At 40.4% G+C, this 19,851-nt stretch overlaps 1 protein-coding gene across 4 annotated transcripts in view; it reads left to right on the top strand.

The window, feature by feature from the left end:
- The window catches only part of ppp2r5eb (protein phosphatase 2, regulatory subunit B', epsilon isoform b), a 54,500-nt gene extending 39,390 nt beyond the window's left edge, over positions 1-15,110 (top strand). For 3 of the 4 annotated variants that reach the window (XM_063497181.1, XM_063497182.1, XM_063497180.1), the window contains exons 3-14: positions 2,191-2,387; positions 5,001-5,102; positions 6,632-6,724; positions 6,915-7,045; positions 8,592-8,651; positions 10,250-10,358; positions 10,760-10,813; positions 11,193-11,243; positions 11,367-11,486; positions 11,672-11,799; positions 12,665-12,766; positions 13,081-15,110. In XM_063497181.1, the coding sequence (XP_063353251.1) occupies positions 2,191-2,387; positions 5,001-5,102; positions 6,632-6,724; positions 6,915-7,045; positions 8,592-8,651; positions 10,250-10,358; positions 10,760-10,813; positions 11,193-11,243; positions 11,367-11,486; positions 11,672-11,799; positions 12,665-12,766; positions 13,081-13,180 (1,247 nt within the window). In that variant the 3' untranslated portion in view covers positions 13,181-15,110. Of the gene's footprint in view, positions 1-2,190; positions 2,388-5,000; positions 5,103-6,631; positions 6,725-6,914; positions 7,046-8,591; positions 8,652-10,249; positions 10,359-10,759; positions 10,814-11,192; positions 11,244-11,366; positions 11,487-11,671; positions 11,800-12,664; positions 12,771-13,080 lie in introns of those variants that run through there. The other variant, XM_063497184.1, reaches the window with a different exon arrangement.
- Positions 15,111-19,851: the final 4,741 nt, after the last annotated feature.

Below are 19,851 nucleotides of genomic sequence, written 5' to 3' on the forward strand. Positions count from 1 at the left end.
AGTGGCATTTGGATCAAAACACATTCAGCATAATCACTTTAAATGCGCTCAAGGAGATCTGCAGAGGACTTTTTTTCCCCAGGACAGGAAACTGCACTGTCTCTTTAAACGGTCAGAGCTTCAGGAAGAGGATTTTAGCCGTTCATTGTGATGAGCTGACAAAAAAGGAAGAATGAACCAAATCATCCATTTATACAGAAGTTTAATTATGTTTCTTCAGCCGCAGATCATTTTCTAATTTCCCAAGTTAATATTATTTAAAGGAAGTAAAGTAGAAGACATTTTAAACCCTTTTTATTTCTAACAGGATGTTGAGGTTTGCTACACAGGATGCTTACAGCACAGTTGAAGTATTCTGGTCATACGTTAATATGATTCTGCTTCTCTGCCATACAAACAGTTTATGCACTATTCAGCCTCACAGTGACTGCTTCTTCATAACAGCAACACAGATGTATAGACACTTCACACATAATGTGTCCTTGAACTTTTATTAGTGCCCCTCTTGTCAGAGTTTTTACAAAGCTGAATTGGATTTGGATTTTGTTGACTAAAGTCATCTTAGTTTAGGCTAAACTGGAGCTGCCACAGACTGACAGGAAGCACGTTAAAGGAAGGCATCGCACTGAATTTATCTCTTTGTTTTCATAATGATTTGTAGTTAAAACTAGGCTTGATGTAACAGTTTGTGTATCTGTATGTCGCTTATCAGTGCTTTTCACTATTTCTACTACTGGAAAGGGCCTGCTCAAGTGAGAGAGCTCAGTGAAATCAACAAATATGCAAAATCCCCCCCCACCCCCCCCCCCCTTTTTTTTTTTTTTTGCATTTCTTTCTATAAAATAGGCATATTTCCTTCCTTCAGTCTATTATTTGGTTTGTAAAATTGAAAATGGTGAAAAATTAAGTATTTCAGAGGTAAAATAATGAATCACCTACTCACTATCACAAAACCTGTATGTTATGGTGAGGTAAAAAAGTCATTTCACCGGTACTCCCGAACTTTCTCGCTCATTTACATGTATATTGTGACTCATTGTCAGTAGCAATAGAATTCAAAATGCAGCCAAGCGCTTTGAAGTGTAATTGTGGAGCGCACACATGCACAGTAGTAGCAGTGTGCTGCCTTCAGAGCAGCAGCTTATCTCTTACATAATAATGGCCCAGTCCTGCCGGGATGAGAGCACCGGGTCTTGAGTTGTGGCGATCTGGGAAGATTGTTGCTCATCTCCCCCCGCAGGTCTGAACTCTGTGCGACCTTCTTGTCGTGTCTGTCACAGTGGGATCAGAATAAAGACACCTGCCGCCTTCTTCTGCCTGCACATCCATACAATTCGTGACAGCGTCGCCTCTCCCATCAGAAACACTCGCTGCTGGATAATGAGGCTGTCACACTCATCCTGCCTGTGCAGACAGGGGTCTGCAGGGAAGATGAATAAGTTAAAAGCTGTTGCAGAGCAAGAAGCACACTTTTACAACTGAGGCATGCACTGGTAGCATCCTTCGTTTCTTTTGAACAGTCCTCCGTGAACATCTATTGGAGAGCTTGGAAACTCCGATTCCTTCTTCTAGGCAAAGTCACACATTTTCTTCTTTGTGGCTGTAACTACCCACCTACTTCATCTTGTGTTTACACCAAACAGAGATGCTCTGCTTTCGCTCCAAATATTAAAACAGGTGATTCAGGAAGCGACAAAATCAGCAAGAGATGAGGGCAGATCAGTAACAGTTTAACTACTACATGGTATTGGATGTGTCTTTAACCCGATCTGCCTTTAGAAAATTGACTAAGAAGTAAAGAAAGTATAACTTGATCTCAATGTGGCTAAAAATGGTTTTCATACCAACGACTTCCTGTGCTAATTGTTTAGTTTGTAAATTCAGTTTTTAGTTTCAAAGGGTAGAATCCTGACCATGACCATTAATTGCTTTTCTCATAAAATGGTAATGAAAAAATAAATCAATAAATATTAATGTGGTTATTTGTGTGTCAGGCCTCTGTCCCACCAGGACTGCTCAAATCCCTGTTTTTACTCTGCCCGTCTCTGACCATGTGGTCTTTGCTATTACAGCTTTCTGGTAGCTGCGGGAGTCAGAAGCATCTGCTCGCTCCAGATATGTGTCTTTACCAATTTATCTAACCTTTGTCATCATCTTTCTCTTCCCCCGTGTTTGCTTTTGCCTGTCTAGACGTGCCAGCGCCGGAGCAGCCGGAGCTGTTCCTGAAGAAGCTGCAGCAGTGCTGTACTGTCTTTGACTTCATGGACACGCTGTCAGACCTCAAGATGAAGGAGTACAAGCGCTCCACGCTCAACGAGCTGGTGGACTACGTGACCGTAAGCCGGGGCTACCTGACGGAACAGGCCTACCCCGAGGTTGTGAAAATGGTAAGAAAAAACGAATCCGCCCATTCTGCGTAAACAGTAGATTTGCACTGTTTCCATTTAAAACCTGCGCAAAAGCCTTTTCACTTTTATACATCTGCAGTTGTGTTTCTTGAAACTGATATAATGTTATATATAGTGCAGGTAATGAAATGGCATTCAGTTTCAAATAACAAAACAGAATACTGAATTTCAGTTATTTTGTTTTCGCCATGTCCACTCACAACTTTACACCATCTTCATCTCAAAGATGGAGGAAAGTTTGCAGTGATGGGTGTTGGTTTGTCTGCACAAAACCCTTTTGTCAATTTTTGACCAATAAATCATTAAGCTGACCTTGAGGACCTTGTAGATGGAATCTAAATTTGAATAGATAGTTAGCATGGGCCCAATATATACCGTTAGGTTTTATTGCCGTTCATTCAAAACTTTACAATCTATCGTTTTTTACAGACTGCTACCAAAATTGCAACCTCTTTGGAGCAGGTACTAAAAACTGAAAATTTTATTACATTTAATAAGGTAAAAATGGCTGTTTTTGTCAGTGGGGTCTGGAGATGTTTCCTGTCTTAGCGTGTCATCTAAAGAATTTTACTATCTTTTGACACACGTGAAAGTTTAACATTAAGGTAACATGCACCTTGAAATTTCGAGTCATTGATGGGGCAGTGCTGTGTGGCCCTTGTAGGTAGTGTTGGTGTGTAAAGCCAATGATGCTGAAAATGAGTACTGACAGACATGTTTACATAGTGTGCCTCCTTTGGGTCAAAGCTTACTTCTTAAAGAAAAGCTTGTTTGTAATAATTAGATTTCACTTTTCCCAGTCGTCGTTTTGTGCAGTCATGTTTTGTCTCACGGCTGGAAAATGTCAGCCCCCTGCAGCCCTCAGCACTGATGATGTAAAGGTGTGAGTGGACATAGTGAAAATTTACTGCTTAAATTTGTTACTTGTCATTATTCAGTGGGAGGAAACTGATTCAGCTTCAGTCTGATGCTTGGATTCTTTAGTTAGACTCACTAGAGCAGGCGAGTGGGTGTTGCTGTGTTCTTTTCTCAGGGAAGGAGTAGTTGTAGTTGTTTTTCGTTTTCTCTTTTGTAGGTCAGTCAAATTTATGAGCTATGTTAGTTCACTTTTAGTTCTGTTCTTTGATTTGGCAGCAGCTACAGACCCTATCCAGCCCCACGGGACGTCCCCTTGTTTTGGTTTAGTATGTAAAGTCTACTACTAAAGAATAAATAACTAATCCTGTGTGGTTGAAATGTTGCTTCCCTCTTTTCCTAGCTCAGCAGGGGCATAGCAGTGATATTTGAGTGCTCCGTGTACAGACAAATAGGAGATGAGCAGATACACAGGAGGAAAATAAGAGCAGAACAGGAGCTGGTGTGCATGTTGGCAGCTACGTATGTTCAGCTAATGAACACAGACCCCACAATGAACAGAGGCCCTGAAGTACTCAATGCTAATATTTTTTTAAACTAGTGCACCAAGTTGTTATTAGGTTTAATTACTTGGAGCCTTCCACAGAGTATATCTTCAGGCCGCTGAGGACAGTCATAACTGAAGGTCTGCTACAGTACATACAGGTACTGTAAAAGAAGCAGTCCTGTGCTGAGACAGAAAACATACTGGTCTAATGGACATTTAGAAAAACTGACACAGCACAATATTATTTTCAGAGGTTTCTGCCTGATGACAACTCTTTAATAAGAGTTAACAAAGTCGGTCTCATTAAGAACAGACATACATGTGGACAGCATTGTAATTCATTGTATTATTCTTAGTGAATCTAATGTATCACCTGCCACACACATCTGGACTGATGTGGTTTACACTAAACTCTGTTAGGTTTGCTTTGTATGTGGCTAAATGTACTGCTTCATGGTAGTTTTTGCTATCTAGTAAACTATGAACACATAATTAAGTACTCTAAAGCTGAAGTGTAGACATATATACATGTAGATGCTGCAGTGAGGATTGTGAGACTTCTGACTTCTTGCCAGATTTAAAGCATGCTAGTCTGGTTAAAGATGCAATGTTTGAAGATTGTTCAATGGAGAAATGCATCAGAATAGTTGACAAGGAGGTCCATGGTTGTGTGTAATAATTACGAAAAAAATGTTTTGTTAAATTTTAACCCTATCAATCCACTCGAAGAAAGAGAAGAAAGTACTGAAGCAGAGGCTCAAATATTAAGGCATGAATTGAAATGTGGTTTTGGAAAGTTGTTATACACCTAGTGTCAGTTTAAATGTTTAAGTGTACATAAGATTAACTTATGTATGTAACTGAATAATGGTTAAAGAAACAAAAAACTTCAAAACATTGTTGACATTGTCTGCAGCTCTTATTTTAAATAAAAATTTGTCAAACTTTTGAGGAGATAGAAAACCCACCAAATCACTTGAAGGCTGGTTGATGATTCAGTTAGCTGTGATCATTATTGTTTGTACAGAGCTTTAGACTTTTTTTTTTTACATAAGAGGGAACAGTCCCCTTGTTTAATAAGGTAGCCGCATTGAAGCATCCCTCATGTAAACAGCAGTTATCATCTATATGTTGGGTCAGAACCCCAATTTCCAGTCACTGGATTGAAGTTCCCGCTTTCATTGTTCCAGGTGTCTCACAACATATTCCGGACCCTTCCGCCCAGTGACAGTAACGAGTTTGACCCTGAAGAGGATGAGCCCACACTTGAGGCCTCCTGGCCACACTTACAGGTAAAGTGTGTGTGTGTGTGTGTGTGTGTGTGTGTGTGTGTGTGTGTGTGTGTGTGTGTACGGGTTCGTACTATCCTGGTGGGGACCAGAATCTGACTTTTACTATCCTGGTGGGGACTTTCTGCACCGTGGGGACCAAAATCCAGGTCCCCTTGGGGTTGAAAGCAATTTTCACACTCAAAATGCGGTTTTACTGTCAGGGTTACAATTAGGTTATGGTTAGGTTTAGGGTAAGGGTTAGGGTTAGGCATTCATTTTTAATGGTTAGGGTTAGGGTAAGGGGCTAGGGAAAGCATTATGTCAATGGGATGTCCCCATGAGGATAGCAAACCAGACATGTGTGTGTGTGTGTGTGTGTGTATAATGACAACCCTTTAGGGATACTTTGGTGTAATTTCTTTACTAACTTCTGCTACGTTTGTCTATATACCCAAAATTTCTGTGCAGTTATCAGTGAGTTGCCAGGTAAAGTTCCTTAGAACAGGCTGAAGCAAGAGCAGTGGTGGGTAGAGTTCAGGAGGAAGTTAAGAGCAAAGTAGTGCTGGAGAGTTATGGGAAAGATGGATGACTAAACCAAAGGAGGCAGTTATTATGATACAGGTGTTTGATCTAGTTGGAGGAAGGGTGTCAAGGAGTCTTGAGATGTAAGGAGGAAATTTAGGAATCTAAAAGGAGGGAATACAGGGATGAGCAAACAATGCAGTGTTTAATAAGAAATGTGGCAACATGAGGAGGCGCTAAGCTGGGAAAGTTGTGCCACAAGTTAAGGTGATGGAGAAGTGAAGAGAGTGTGCTGAAAAGCTGGAAGTAGAGAAGGTAGGACTATCCTGAGATAGGAAATCATAAAATGGAAGGAACTGGCTAGGATCAGGTGAGGATGGCAATAATGCAGCAGGCCTATATAAAGTCTTTGTGGACTGTAGCTTTGCAGATAATGATGTGATTTGAAGTGAAAGTTAGCAGCAGGTTAGAGTGACCGTAGAGGGGTGGAGGCGTGCCCTGGAAAGTCCACGTGTGGAGAATGGTGTTAAATATGTAGCTGCCTACAAGAGCAAGACCAAATTGTACTGTGTTTGAATACATAATACATGAAAGAGCTGTATCACGCTAATTAGTGAGCTTTAGAGGTGTTTGCAGACCTGTTGCTGAATCTCAAACAGAAGCAGGCTAGCAGTGCCCCCATGCTTCTAGTCTTATGATGGTTGTGAGAGTGGTTATTTCATTCTTATATAGAAAAATAAATGATGATATTTCCCAGAATATACATTTAAACTCCATTTAACTTAAATTGACTTTTTTTTCCCCTACCTTGCTCGTCTCAGATTACTCTGCTTTTTGTGACTTTTGAGCTGTTTCTCCCTTTAATCCAGTTCTGTATTTATGGGCTTAATTCAATGCACTCATATCTGAGAAGAAGTGATGAGCCTTTGGACTTTTCTATTCTTTTCCACCTGTTATCATGTGAAACAAAGATTTGTTTGCGTCTGAGGTTAACATAAATTCTTTATCAACCGTGTTTCTTTCTTCAGTTGGTATACGAGTTCTTCATTCGGTTCTTGGAGAGTCAGGAATTCCAGCCCAGCATTGCCAAAAAGTACATAGACCAGAAGTTTGTCCTACAGGTGAGTTGTCGAGTCACCTTCAGAATTCTGCTTTTCTACTTCATCATCTTCTTTACTGTCGGTTTAGCTTTTTCACATCTTTCTTTGCTTTTAAGTTTGTTTTTTTTCTTGGCACTTTGCTTTTTTCTGCCTTACTCCCTAAAATAGATTTTTCTCCCCCCTCACCTCTGTGTGTATTCCTTGTGTCCAGCTCTTGGAGTTGTTTGACAGCGAGGACCCTCGGGAGAGAGACTATCTGAAGACAGTCTTGCATAGAATCTACGGCAAATTCCTGGGGCTGAGGGCTTTTATACGAAAACAGATCAATAATATTTTTCTACGGTGAGTAAACATGAATTCTTCAGATGTCTGGGCTGAAAAAAGCTTCTGTTTGTATATGAGTGGAATTTTTTTTGCGATAAAAAGGAAGCCACGGTAGAAAGTTGCCAGTCAACATAGTGGAGCTAAAAATTCGAATAGACAAGGCTCACAAATAAAAGCAAAGAGCTGAATTCTTGATCTCTGCCGTGAGGGGATCAGATGGCTCTCTTATTCAGTAGAGAATATTTGCTGGCAAAGCTTTGCTCCACTTCTCACCTTAGAGGTAAAGGTCACTGAAAATCAATACAGACTTGTTCTGAGTGATCTCCTTCATCTTATGATGTGTACCCTGTTCTCCTGGATGACGGTGCTGTTTGAGTGAAAATGATGTGAGCTGTAAGCTATGGTCTTGTCAGCTGAACACCTGTGGGAAATATGGACCAATGTCCTATGCCCTTTGCACACATGCACAGCAGCCCTGAGTTTTCGTAGACATCATCCGACAAATGCCAGAAAGCACAAATGTTGTTAAACAGTTGTTAAAGAGTCCTGCACCCTGCACCAAACTTCTGATTGGATCGTATGCAAGAATAGAGCAGCTAATTGTTCAGTGAATTCATATGAGTGGGTCACATTTCCTCCATAAACCAAACATTTCTATTAGTGGAAACCCAGCTAAAGTGGACTGTCTCCTGCTGTGTGATGCATGTGAAAAATGACAACTGTGATTAGCGTTTCAACCTGATTTCTCCTGTTGGTGACATCATGTGGAAGTTTATGTCCTCTTCATCATCATCTTCTTCCCCTTTTTCGTCTTATAATAATTCTTGACCTTCTTCCTTGTTTTTCACCTCATTCTTCACTTTCATCACCTTTTTTCATCTTGTTTTTCTTCCTCCTCACCTTCCCGTCACCTTCCCTTTGATGTTCCTCTTCACTTTATTCTTCTACACCTTCTTTTTCACTCTATTTCTGTTCTTTCTCACAATCATCCAAACTCCAAATTACAAAATATGTTTCAGAAGAACGAAGTTTATCCCTGCCATCTATAGAGTCAGTACCTAGGCACGTGACACTGTTGAAAGCCGATGACGGTTTTTCCTTTAATATAATTACATTTGTTTCAGTGTTCCTCAGAAGTTTGTAAAGGCCACAATAGAGAGAATATGGGACTCAAAAGTGGAGAAACCCACCGCAGAATAAGTGATCATGGCACTGTGTGTCTGCTGAATGTGTAAATGAATAAAGTATGCGCTTACGCAAAAGAGCCAGTTATTGCAAACAAGCTTACACTGAGAGTTTACGGAGACTTTTCTGCTTCTGTTCTGATTATTTGTACAGCCAAAGGATAAGAAGGATCTTAGAAATATCTGTGGCTGTTGGTTCAAACCTGGAACTCCTCTTTGTGTGTGTGTGTGTGTGTGTGTGTGTGTTTTGTCATTATTTGTGTTAATTTACAAATTACCTGTTTTTTGCCATTCTTTGAGAGTTTTAGTGCTTCTGTCTTTTCATCGTGTGCCTTCTCTCATCTCCTCCTCGGTCTGCCTCCCTCTCTGTCTGTCTGCAGTTTTGTTTATGAGACGGAGCACTTCAACGGGGTGGCTGAGTTGCTGGAGATCCTGGGGAGGTATGTGGGGGCCTCTGAGCCTCAGACACACATTTACATTCTGCTCTGTTATTGCTGATGCTTTTAGCCTGAGTGACTGAGACCTGAGAGCGACAGCAGAACTAAACTCAACTCTGCTATCTTGCTGTGGTTTTGTAGATGTAACAATGAGGATTTTTTTTTAACGTCTTTAATTTAATCAGGCAAGCTGGAGTTAGTTTTTTTTTAAGATACCCAAGGAGGCTAAAGACATGGAACTAAAACGCTGAATGATTATGTTCCATAAAAACAGGATTTTAACAGAGCAGAGTGAATTCCAGGAGCACGGTTTGACTTGGAGATGAGAAGTAAATTAATCCTCCTTTCAGCTAAACAGTCTTTTTAAGCAGTGAAACAAGACAGAAAGTACATTGACTTTGTGATTCGAGTTGTTTGAGGTCAGACAGAGAAAAGGGCATTTTTCTGTAATACTTTATTTGTTAATAAAAATATTTTAATATCCAGAAACATATCCAGATAACCTCCTTGGAACGTCTTCAGTGCTCTGGAAACTGCAGTGTTTTACACAGACATTATCTGACCATTTTTAAAACATTTTTTAATCAGACTTTGCCTCTCCCAACTTTCCTCTTATTTAAGTTCAATCTCTAGCGTCAGCTCTTTTGAGTTTGCTTTTGTAACGTTTTTCCACATCATTCAGCCGCTTCTTCGGAGAAGATCTCATCCTGTGGTCACACTGATTGGACCGCAGCTAGCAACGGCGAGAACTGGCTCATGTGACCTTTTGCCAAGGTCGTCGAGGTTGCATAACAACAAGGACTTCAGGGGTGCATTCACCACCTGCAGTCTGAGACAGTAGCTTTGGATTGCAATGAGACTCATTCAAAATAGAGCCAATTCAAATAATTGTAAAGAACGTAAAAAATAAAAGTATTATTTAGTAGCTCAGTTAGGAATGCTTGCTTGTGTATTTGTGCCACAAACAGAGGGTTAACCCGTGGAAAACACTGATATGTATATGACGTTAAGGTCGGCAGATAACAAATTACATGATATGTTTCATGGAAAATGATCCACAGTCCGACCTCTGACAGTCATAAATTTTTGTTGTTGACTATCAAAGCTTCAACTGATTGTCAGGGAGAGCCTGGACGAGCGTGACAAACCAATCAACCAACATTAGATAAAGTCAAACCACCTCCAGAAGAAACACTCCAACTATGGGAATGAGACGGGCTTCTCCTTGGAGAGCTTGCTGGCACACAGTTCAGAAACACAGCAATAAAAATAAATACATTCAATAACATCTCTGACATTTGTCTGGCACACAGCATAGACACGGAGCACTGTCACTTAAACAAACATGAATCTGATACAACACAATGTAAAACAAACAGGATTGTTGCGATTTTTGTGAGGATCATCAGGTCTGTTTTCTTGGTTCAGGTCAGGCCTGTGTTTCTTCCCCAGGCCACATCACCCGTATAAACAGTGTTCTTTTGTTCTGCAGCTCATTGATCTTCCACTTGCTTTCATAGGGTCACAATAAAGTTCTTTTATGTGTTCTTGTTTAATTTATATTCACATTTTCCTCTTTGTCTCCTCCTTCTCTCTTCCAGTATAATCAATGGTTTTGCTCTGCCACTGAAAGCAGAGCATAAACAGTTTCTGGTCAAAGTGTTGATTCCCCTCCACACTGTCAGGAGTCTGTCCCTCTTCCATGCACAGGTAACAATAGTGTGTATAGAGTATGTGGGTAAAAGCTAATATCTGCCACCTTTAGATTTGGTGGAACAGAACTTGGAACCTTGAAAAGTATCCTGTTTGCTTTTTAAGGTGTGCTTTCATGCTATAGCTTGATTGATTGATATACCTTTATTAGTCCCACAAGGGGAAATTTCATGCTTATGTGTATGTTTGTGTGTTTTTATACACGGAAGGAATCTAAATGTGTAATAATATTATAGTTGACAGCAGCCGTGAAAATCATCAGAAACACAGTGGTTTAAAAAGTAAAATCATTTGAAAGCTCTTTCACTGCTATGTTTGTACGTCTGAGCTGCTGTTGTAAGCCTTGCTCGATGCTTAATGTGATGTTAGTTTTAACCTCCGGATTCCTCTCCTCACAGTTGGCGTATTGCATTGTACAATTCCTAGAGAAAGACCCAACATTAACAGAACCAGTAAGTATCTATGCACAACTCCTCCTATCAGTCACCTTTGTGTGCCCCCCCCGAGCAGATCAGTGGCTCCCATGACAGCTGACAGATGCTTCAGAAAAACTTATTAAATGGACGCTGAGTTAAGATTTAGTGGTCAAATCACAGGGACTGTATGCAAACATTGCTTATTACTCAGTGTGTAATTACAGCATCTGTATTATTTCATTTTTCATTCCCCCTCCCAGTTTGTCATGAAAGTGTTTCACATCAACGACAGAGTCAGAAATGTAAAGAATGACATTAGTGTTATTATTATTTCAACTCAAATACTTATATTTAAGAAAAAAAAAAGGGGAAAAAAAGGAGCCAACTGTATGAACTCTGGCATCTTCTCTCTCAGGTCATCAGAGGCTTACTGAAGTTCTGGCCAAAAACCTGCAGTCAAAAAGAGGTGAGGCTCATTTGTTGCTAAATGCAAAAAACCCCCAAAACAAAACAACAACAACAACAAAACTGTGTGTTTTAAACATCATCTTGTGTGTGTTGATATTGTCCCTCTTCCACGTCACTGCAGGTGATGTTTCTAGGGGAGCTGGAGGAGATTCTGGACGTCATCGAACCCACACAGTTCGTCAAGATCCAGGAGCCGCTTTTCAAACAGATCTCCAGATGTGTCTCCAGCCCACATTTCCAGGTCAGTGATGACTCATTGTTCCTTTCCTGACAATGCCTACGTTTCCTGTGGGGTGGGGGTGGCCTAATTTGTATCATGGGGAATATTTGTGCTTAAACAGTTATTGGTTATTAAAGGGTGACAAGTGAGTGGTTATTGGTGGCATGAAGACATGGCTCAGTTAGTGTGCGTCCGTCTCGTCCCAGGTTGCAGAGCGAGCTCTTTACTACTGGAACAACGAGTACATCATGAGTTTGATTGAGGAGAACTCCAGCGTCATCCTGCCCATCATGTTTGCCAGCCTCTACAGGATCTCCAAAGAGCACTGGAACCCGTGAGTAGCATGACTTCTGTGTAATAGATGAGGCTTAATGTTTTCACTTTCTACTGATGTTCATTAGGAAATGTATACTTCAAGACCTGAATAGAGTCACACATACAACCCTCTGTACCCCAGCAGAATTCCATTACAATGTTCCACATTCTTGAGAAAAATCTGAATTCCGAACAGCTAAACATAGCTTAAAAAAACTGATATCAATTGAGAATTAGTGTTAATTTGAAGATCACAAGTAGATTGTTTAAACTGCATATGATTGTTTAAGTTACTAGTCACCTCAGGATTCCTCTCCTAAGCCAAAGTCAGGGCTCTAACACAGGAAAACATGCATACACGTTTATTTATTTCTGATTTTCAGCAAATTAGACTTTAGCTGGCCAGAGGTGAAAATATAAATTACTGAAAAATATTTCATTATCGTGTACCTGTTTTTTGGTTGTTTTATTCCGAATTTATTGCCAAGTGTTGATATTATTCAGATATGATGTGCGTACACGTTTGTAGACACAACCAGTCATCGAAACATGCCAGCTGGCTGTGACTGTTGTGGGGTGCATGGGGCACATATGGATCTTAAAGAGGGTTATACTCCAGTGCTAATAGGAACAGCATGTTCCTGTTTTTAAGAATAAATGTGGAATGTTTGGAAAAATCTACAAATGGGCTTGATTTTGATCTCAAATTGACAAAAATGTTTGTTAGTTTGCAAAATAGTTGGGCACACATTGCTGGATGTCTCCATAATTTATCCAAAAATGAAGGCTGGAAGCTCTGTGTCTGCTACCACAGAAGTCTGAAGAAGCAATAAAAATGTGTCGCTGTAAGTTGTCTTACTCTGTCTGTGCTTTTCCCCTCTCAGGGCAATCGTGGCGCTGGTATACAACGTACTGAAGGCCTTCATGGAGATGAACAGTACCTTATTTGATGAACTCACAGCCACTTACAAGTCGGACCGCCAGCGGTAAGAAGCTGCTCACATCATCAGCAGCAGCAGGAGTGATGGGGACTCATGAATAATGTGATAGTTTGTGATGCCTCCAGGGAGCTGCTTAACACATTACAGGAACACACACAGTGCTACTATCACCCCACTGTGTCAGTCTCAGGATCAATATTAGATGTTGGTTAAAGAAAAGCCACACTGATAAATACTTTGAGTTAGAGCACCAGACTTCCATTTAGAGTGACTGATTCAATAAAAACATTTCTTTATTTTTTTCACTTAGAGCTAACGCTTATTTTGTGCTTAATGCTTATGTGTTTTTTGTGTTCCAGTGAGAAGAAGAAGGAGAAGGAACGGGAGGAGCTGTGGAAGAAGCTGGAGGACCTGGAGCTGAAGCGGGGCCTTAGGAGCGACGGAATCATCCCAACTTAACAAAGACAGCGCCGCGCTCCCCTCTGTCCCTCCCCTGTCCTACTGCTCCTCTCCTCCTCCTCTCCCCATCCGACTCCCCGCTCCTCCTCTGCCCTGATCCCAACTCTCCTGCCCTCGACATTAGCCATGTCTGCCCAGAGCTCCTGATACAGGCTGTCGTCTCTGGATCGGCACAGAGCGCTCGCTGGTTTCTTAATTTTCTTTCTTTCTTTTTTTTCTTATGTTTTTTTTTCCTCCTGTGTTTGTGCGACTTACTTTACAGTAGATTCATTACGTCTGTTTTCATTATTTCAACAGCACTGTAAATAATTGTTTTTTTTTTCTTTTTTCTCCCTTAAACTGATATTATTGCAAATGGAAAAACAAAACAGTAATAATAATAATAAAAAAAGGAAGAAAAAAATAGAAAATGAGAAAATCACTTGTGTGGGAGGGGGATTTAAACAAGAAAAAAAACTTTTTGGACTGTAGGACATGGAATGAACTCTTGGAAAATATAAAAAAAAAACACAAAAAAAGAGAGGTTAGATTGATTTTAACTCTTCATCCCAGTCTTCTTCAGTATAGTCCCATATGTCATTTTTATTTTCTTGGTTCTCCTCTTTGCTTTTCCTCTTGTTGCCTCCATCTTTCTGTTCCCTCTCGGTCTTACCAGGCCCCAAGTGAACCAATCACAGTCGCCCCATTCCATCCAAAGGACACCCCTAATCTCCCTGGCCTCACCAACCTGTCTGCAAATTCTGCTTCCTGTTTAAAACAGGCAATGAATCGAACAAAAAACACACATTAATCTGACAACAGGGCCTTTCACAGTGCACACACAAACACACCACTGACTCTTTAAATGTGTTTACATGCGTGTCCATGCAAATCAGGAGAGTACATAACTACATAAATCCTGACTAAAACTGTCAAACATGGGATTTGAAATGCTGAAAATTGAGCAGTAAGTGTAGGGGTTTTTTTCCCCCTTTACTTTGGCGCCCTCTGGTGGTAGTGCCAATACAGATGACGTTAAAAACAACAACAACAACAACAAAAAGGCTAAAAACAAACTTTAAACGTGTGCAGTCATAAATGTTCCACACAGCAATAACTGAAATGGTGAGGGGGGCTTTGTGCAAACTTTCTCCCGGTGCTTTTGTTTCACCTGTCCCGTGAGACGAGTGTCTCTTTTTAGTCTTTTATAGTTATTCAGCATCTCATTTTATTAACCTCCCTGGCAATGTGGCTGGTTGCCCAATGTTATAACAGAAAGAGATTAACACATACAAACCAGAAACAATTTGAATCCAGAACCATCTGCATGTAAACACACTCCTATTCATTTCCCCCTCTCCAAAAAAAAGACTACCTTCCATTAGCTGATTACGTTCCTTCTCTGTTTTTGACCCCGTCCCTCCTGCCATACCAGGTATCGCTGGTATCAGTCTGGCACTGGTACTGTCTGGCCATAACGGGGGACTCACAGCTAACGACAGACACACACACACAAGATAACGGGTCCTCAAAGGAGCGCCAAAAAAGAAAAGTACTCCTTGTGTGAAAAGACGAGCGCCTCGCATCACCTCCTGCCCCTCTCGCCTCATCCCTCTAAGCCCACTGGGGGGGCGCCGCGTTGACTTCACAGTATTACAGCAACAGTGACAAAAAAAGACAACCCTGTAAATTGTTATTGAATGCAGTACACTGATAATCTTGTATCTTGTAGTAATTTAGCCTATGTTTTTTGCTTAGGAAACTGTGGAGAGGAGTATCCAGTATATAAAGAGGTATTATGGAACAACTTCCTGGTATTTATGATAGTGTTTCCCCTTCTTTTAGTCTGTTTCTTTTTTCTTTCTGTCTCACTCCTCCCGCTTCTCTTGGTTTTTATCTCATTTTGAATATTTTGATGAAGTTTCTTTTGACCATTTGAATATATATATAATTATATATATATATATATATATATAATATATATGTAATTATATATATATATTATATATATAATTTTTCTCTTTGTTTTTTTTTTGTTGTTTTTTTTAGTTGGGGAGGGGAGGGTGGGAGGGAAGGAATGCAGGGAGGGGTGAGGGCAGGTAGGCAGGAGAGGGTCAGAGGGGGGAGGGAGGCGAGTGTAGAGGGAAGGCACTGAGCAGACCACTTTTGCCCTGTTGGGAGTCTTTGACAGTGAACCTCACCCCCTCCTCCCTTGCAGAATTAATGTGTGCTTTAGAATGGCCCAGATGTAATATGATTTAAAAGCTGAAAAAAAAGATAAAAAAGGGTTGGAGAAATACAAATGTTTAATTATTTTAAAAAATAAAGAGATATTAAATTAAACCTGTTTTGTGATAAAGCCCAGATGCTGAATTGCTTTATTTCACTGGGTTCACAGGGTGTGTGTGAATGTGTGTGAGTGAGAACCGAGATCCAATTTTACGTTGTGTATGTAGACACTTTGCAGCCTGTTGCAAAACTATATCATGTGTTCACATTTCTTTAGCTGGATTTAAAAAAAAACAAAACAAAAGTACCATAAAATAGTATTTTTGCACCAACACAATGATTCTAAAGAGCTTTTTGCTGAAAGCTTGGCATCTGTGTCCTTAAAAATTATCTACAGCAGATGAGTGGTACCTGAAAGTCATGTACTTAAGAAACAGGAAAACATCCAAAAGACCGGACACGGGACCTGAGAGATTCTTCTGGCCCTTCAGTTGATCATCTACCATTTATCGAATCCTCAGCGGAATTGAAGGGTGACTGTCGCAGGGAGAAAGAGCTGAGGTATGCCAAATGACAGAAGAAACTGCAATGAAAATCAGTGGCAACATTATTATGTTGTGATGAGTTCAAATTTGACATTTTTAAGTCAAGTCATCATCACAGTATATACAGGGGAGAGATGTACAGTAGTGAATGTCTACAAACTGTGGAGGCTCTATCGTGGTTTATGTCTACATTTTAGTCAGTGGTGTTGGCGATCTTACCAAATCTGATGAAATTATGAACATAAAAAAGTGATGCAGTACCATCAGGAAAGTTTCTAATGGGCTTCGGTTTTTAGCATGACAATGATCCCAAACACACTCCTAATGCAATAAATCATACCTGGATAGAAAGAAAACCCACATAGATACACAATGAACACTCAAGGTGGGTCTCCCCACAGCTCGGACATCATCTTTAAAGCAGTGTGGGATCATCCTGACAGAGAACAGAACAAAAGGCAGCCAACATCCAAAAAAGATGTTTGAATGCCCTTCAAGAAGATTGAACTATTTCTGAAGGCTACTTTAAAAGAAATTGAAAGAATATTTACCTAAGAGAGTTCAGGCATTTGAAACATTAAACAAATCTGAAAGAGAACTCAAAGTTTTAGTAGACATTCACAGCATCTAGTCATGACTAGATTAAAGGTTTCTAAGAGGTTGCGCTTTAAAACACTTTAACCAAACTGGATCATTTGTATCCAAACCAAGATCAGGAAGACTTAAAGGAAGCATGTTTACCAGATGAACACATGCAGAAATAGTAAGACTCCATTTTTTACAGGTCGAGTTTGCCTACAAGAAAGAAGTATCTGTAAACCAAGACAGGAACCAACTCCAAACTGCTGAGGTGGTGAGACTGGACTGCTGATGGGAGTTGGAACACCTGCAGTAACCCAGCAGCACTATGTTCATCAGAGACCTGCTCCAGCCCTCTGGGTTCAAGCTGTGAGCAGAAAGCCAAAGAGCCCCAACACACCTCAAAGCTTTGAAGAGCTGTTTGAAGACCAAGGTGGCTGTCATGGATTTTCTGAGCAGTCAAATGATCAAGACCAATGAGAGCACTAAAACAAGAAGAAACACCCCTGACACAGGAAGATCCTTGTCAGAGGTGAAACTTGCTGGTACCTTTCTATGGAGAGTTTACATGTTCTCCTTGCGCCTGCATGGGTTTTCTCTGGATGTGCTGGTTTTCCCCCACAACCCAAAAACATGCCCATAAGGCTTACTGGTTACTCTAAATTGGCATTAGTTGAGAGTGTGAAAGAGACCACTTGAAGTATTTAGAATAAACGGCTGTATGGTCGGATGAGGTCAATGACTGTGAAAGGATTTTTTTGAATCTCAGTCCAGGAGTGAGCCAGGTGTGTCCAGGAGGTCTGCAAAGACAGAGCTGTGTAAGGAAGTAGATTTTAGTGTGGGATGATTCTGCTCATTACCACAGTCCACATATACCATGAAGAGATTACAAAGCAATCATCCAACTATGGTAGACACGAGTTTCTCTCAGTGTAATAAATAAAAGAGCTGGGGCACCTGTCTTGGACTGTAGTTAGTAAATTTATGAAGACATTTCTTGAAGAGAGCTCCTCTGAACTGAACTGTGGTGTGTTGCAGTACTTGAGGTGGTCAACAGAGGCCAGCAGAGACCTACAGTTTACAGGTTTAAACTCGATCTGGTGAGTCAGTCACAGTTAAAGCGACACTTTAAAAACCAAAGTTCATTCACACAAGCTGTTTGTTTATGTTTTATACAGGGAAATAAAATCTTTAAAAGAATAGATACTAAAAAACATCCACACCCCACAGAAAGGCCCGAGCCTATCAAGAGGTTCAAACCCAGAATTTTTCTTACTGAGAAGTAATAATACTTACCACTGTGCCACCGTGCCGCCTCATGTAGCACAGAATCTGAGCTCCTGTGTCTGTGCTTGATTCAGTGCTGGTCACACCCAGGAGACTGGGCACGCTGTGGACTGCCGTTAGGATCTAATTAGGATCATCAGTCAAACACAAAACCCAGGTGGCTCACATGGGGCTTCTTGCCTGGAATTTTCCCAAAGCCCCATGACACATTTGGCTCTGAGCTCTTTACAGCAAAAAAAATAAATAAATAAAAGAATAACGTAGTAACAACACTGCTGATAATTATATACACTCCTGTTTCTCCTCTCTGTACAGACTTTCTTTGATCCCAAAACAGTCACATAGGAGGGAAGAAGAAAAAGGAAGATCATTTGCATCTACGTATCTGCTGAATTCGTTCATCAGGCGAATATCTCCTATACTTTTCCATTTGAATGCATGGATTTCTGAGCCAGAGACAGCCAGGATCTGTGTGTCTGAATGTTTCTCCAATCGCTTCCGTTTCATTTGCTGTAAAACCCAACTTCCTGCTTTCTTCTTTTACCAGCATTAAGTGGTGCCTTTATTTCTCCTGTGATATGAATTATGCAACAACAGTAAAGATAAATGTTATCTTGCATGTGGCCTTCTCGGTGCATCACTGTACATTGTCAGAGTAGAAACTGGTAACCAAATAACAGCCAGACTGTGGGAGTGTCTATGCTGAGGTCACATGCCTATTACCAGCAATAAAGATGCATTTTTTTTCCCTGTTTTTGTCTTTTCTGTGCACCTTTTGTTATACTTAGTTTTAAGTCGCATTGGTTATTATTAATATGTGTATTTGTGTAATTTAATTTAAATTTAAATTCAGTAAATTAAAAGACCCTACAATAACCCAGAGAAAACCCCAACATATTGACCACAGTGTTTGAGGTATGGCTTCTAATGATACTGTCCAAGAGCAGCATGTATAAAGTAAACAGAATTGGTCCTAGCACAGAACCCTGTGGAACTCCATAATTAACCTTTGTGTGTGAAGAGGACTCTCCTTTAACATGAACAAACTGTTCATGTTAGAGATGATTCAAACTACCGTTCAGTACCTGTAATTCCCATGGCATGCTCTAATCTCCTGGGTTACAAGAAACGGCATTTGGATGCATTCTTAAGTCAGTCCTGCACCCTTACTGCAACCTTTTATCCAGTTGTGTGAGACATATTAGATTCAAGCCATCAGAGACCATCTCACTACATCAATGGTAGGAACAGAAAACCTCTTTGACTGTGACTTTTGTTTTTTTCTCCCCTTTTTTTCAAGCTGAGTCATGCCCTGTCTGTCTCTCTGTTAACATTTTTATTTTGGAGTTCACAAAGTTCCTGTTCTGCTGTTTCCAAGGGTTCCTCTCTAAAAACAGAAAACTCTTTCACTCCGCCCCTCTGTCTCTAATGCACCCCTCCTCCTCTTTCTCTGCTTCTGCCAAATCATTGCAGATGCAGCATCCTCTCTACTTTTTCTCCAGCCCTCTCTTTCTTCATTTCATTTTGCCTTTATTGCTTCTTCCATCACATAGCTTTTTCTTCTCTCTTCATTCCTTTTCTCTCTTCTTTCATGCTGCAGTATTAATTTGCCCCCCCCCCCCAATAATTCCTCCTATTGTTTCCTTATTACCATTTTGCTCTTCTTATCTCCTTCTTTGCCCTCCTTACTCCACCTTGCCACTCGCCTCTTTGTTTCCTCTGCTTTTCTTTCTTCTGATCTCTTTTCCTCATTTCTTTCAATTTACCCTCATTTTCTTTTCCTTTCCACCTTTGTTGTTTCCTTTTTTTTTTCCTTTGTCTTCTTTTTACTTGTCTTCTTCTGTTTCCTCTCATTTCACTTCCTTACTCTCTCTTCTTCTTCTTCTTTTACCCTCCTGCTTTTATTGTGACTTGTTTCTTCATCTCTTCTGTTTCCTTTTCTGCCTTGTTTTTTTTTTTTCAAATCTTGTACTCCCTTGTTTCCTTATATCCTACTCCTTCCTTCTTGTTTCCTTGCGCTGATCTCCACCTTTTTGTGTCAAAGTCCTGTTC

Source organism: Pelmatolapia mariae, linkage group LG16_19, assembly GCF_036321145.2.
Source record: "Pelmatolapia mariae isolate MD_Pm_ZW linkage group LG16_19, Pm_UMD_F_2, whole genome shotgun sequence".
NCBI classification, from domain to species: domain Eukaryota; kingdom Metazoa; phylum Chordata; class Actinopteri; order Cichliformes; family Cichlidae; genus Pelmatolapia; species Pelmatolapia mariae.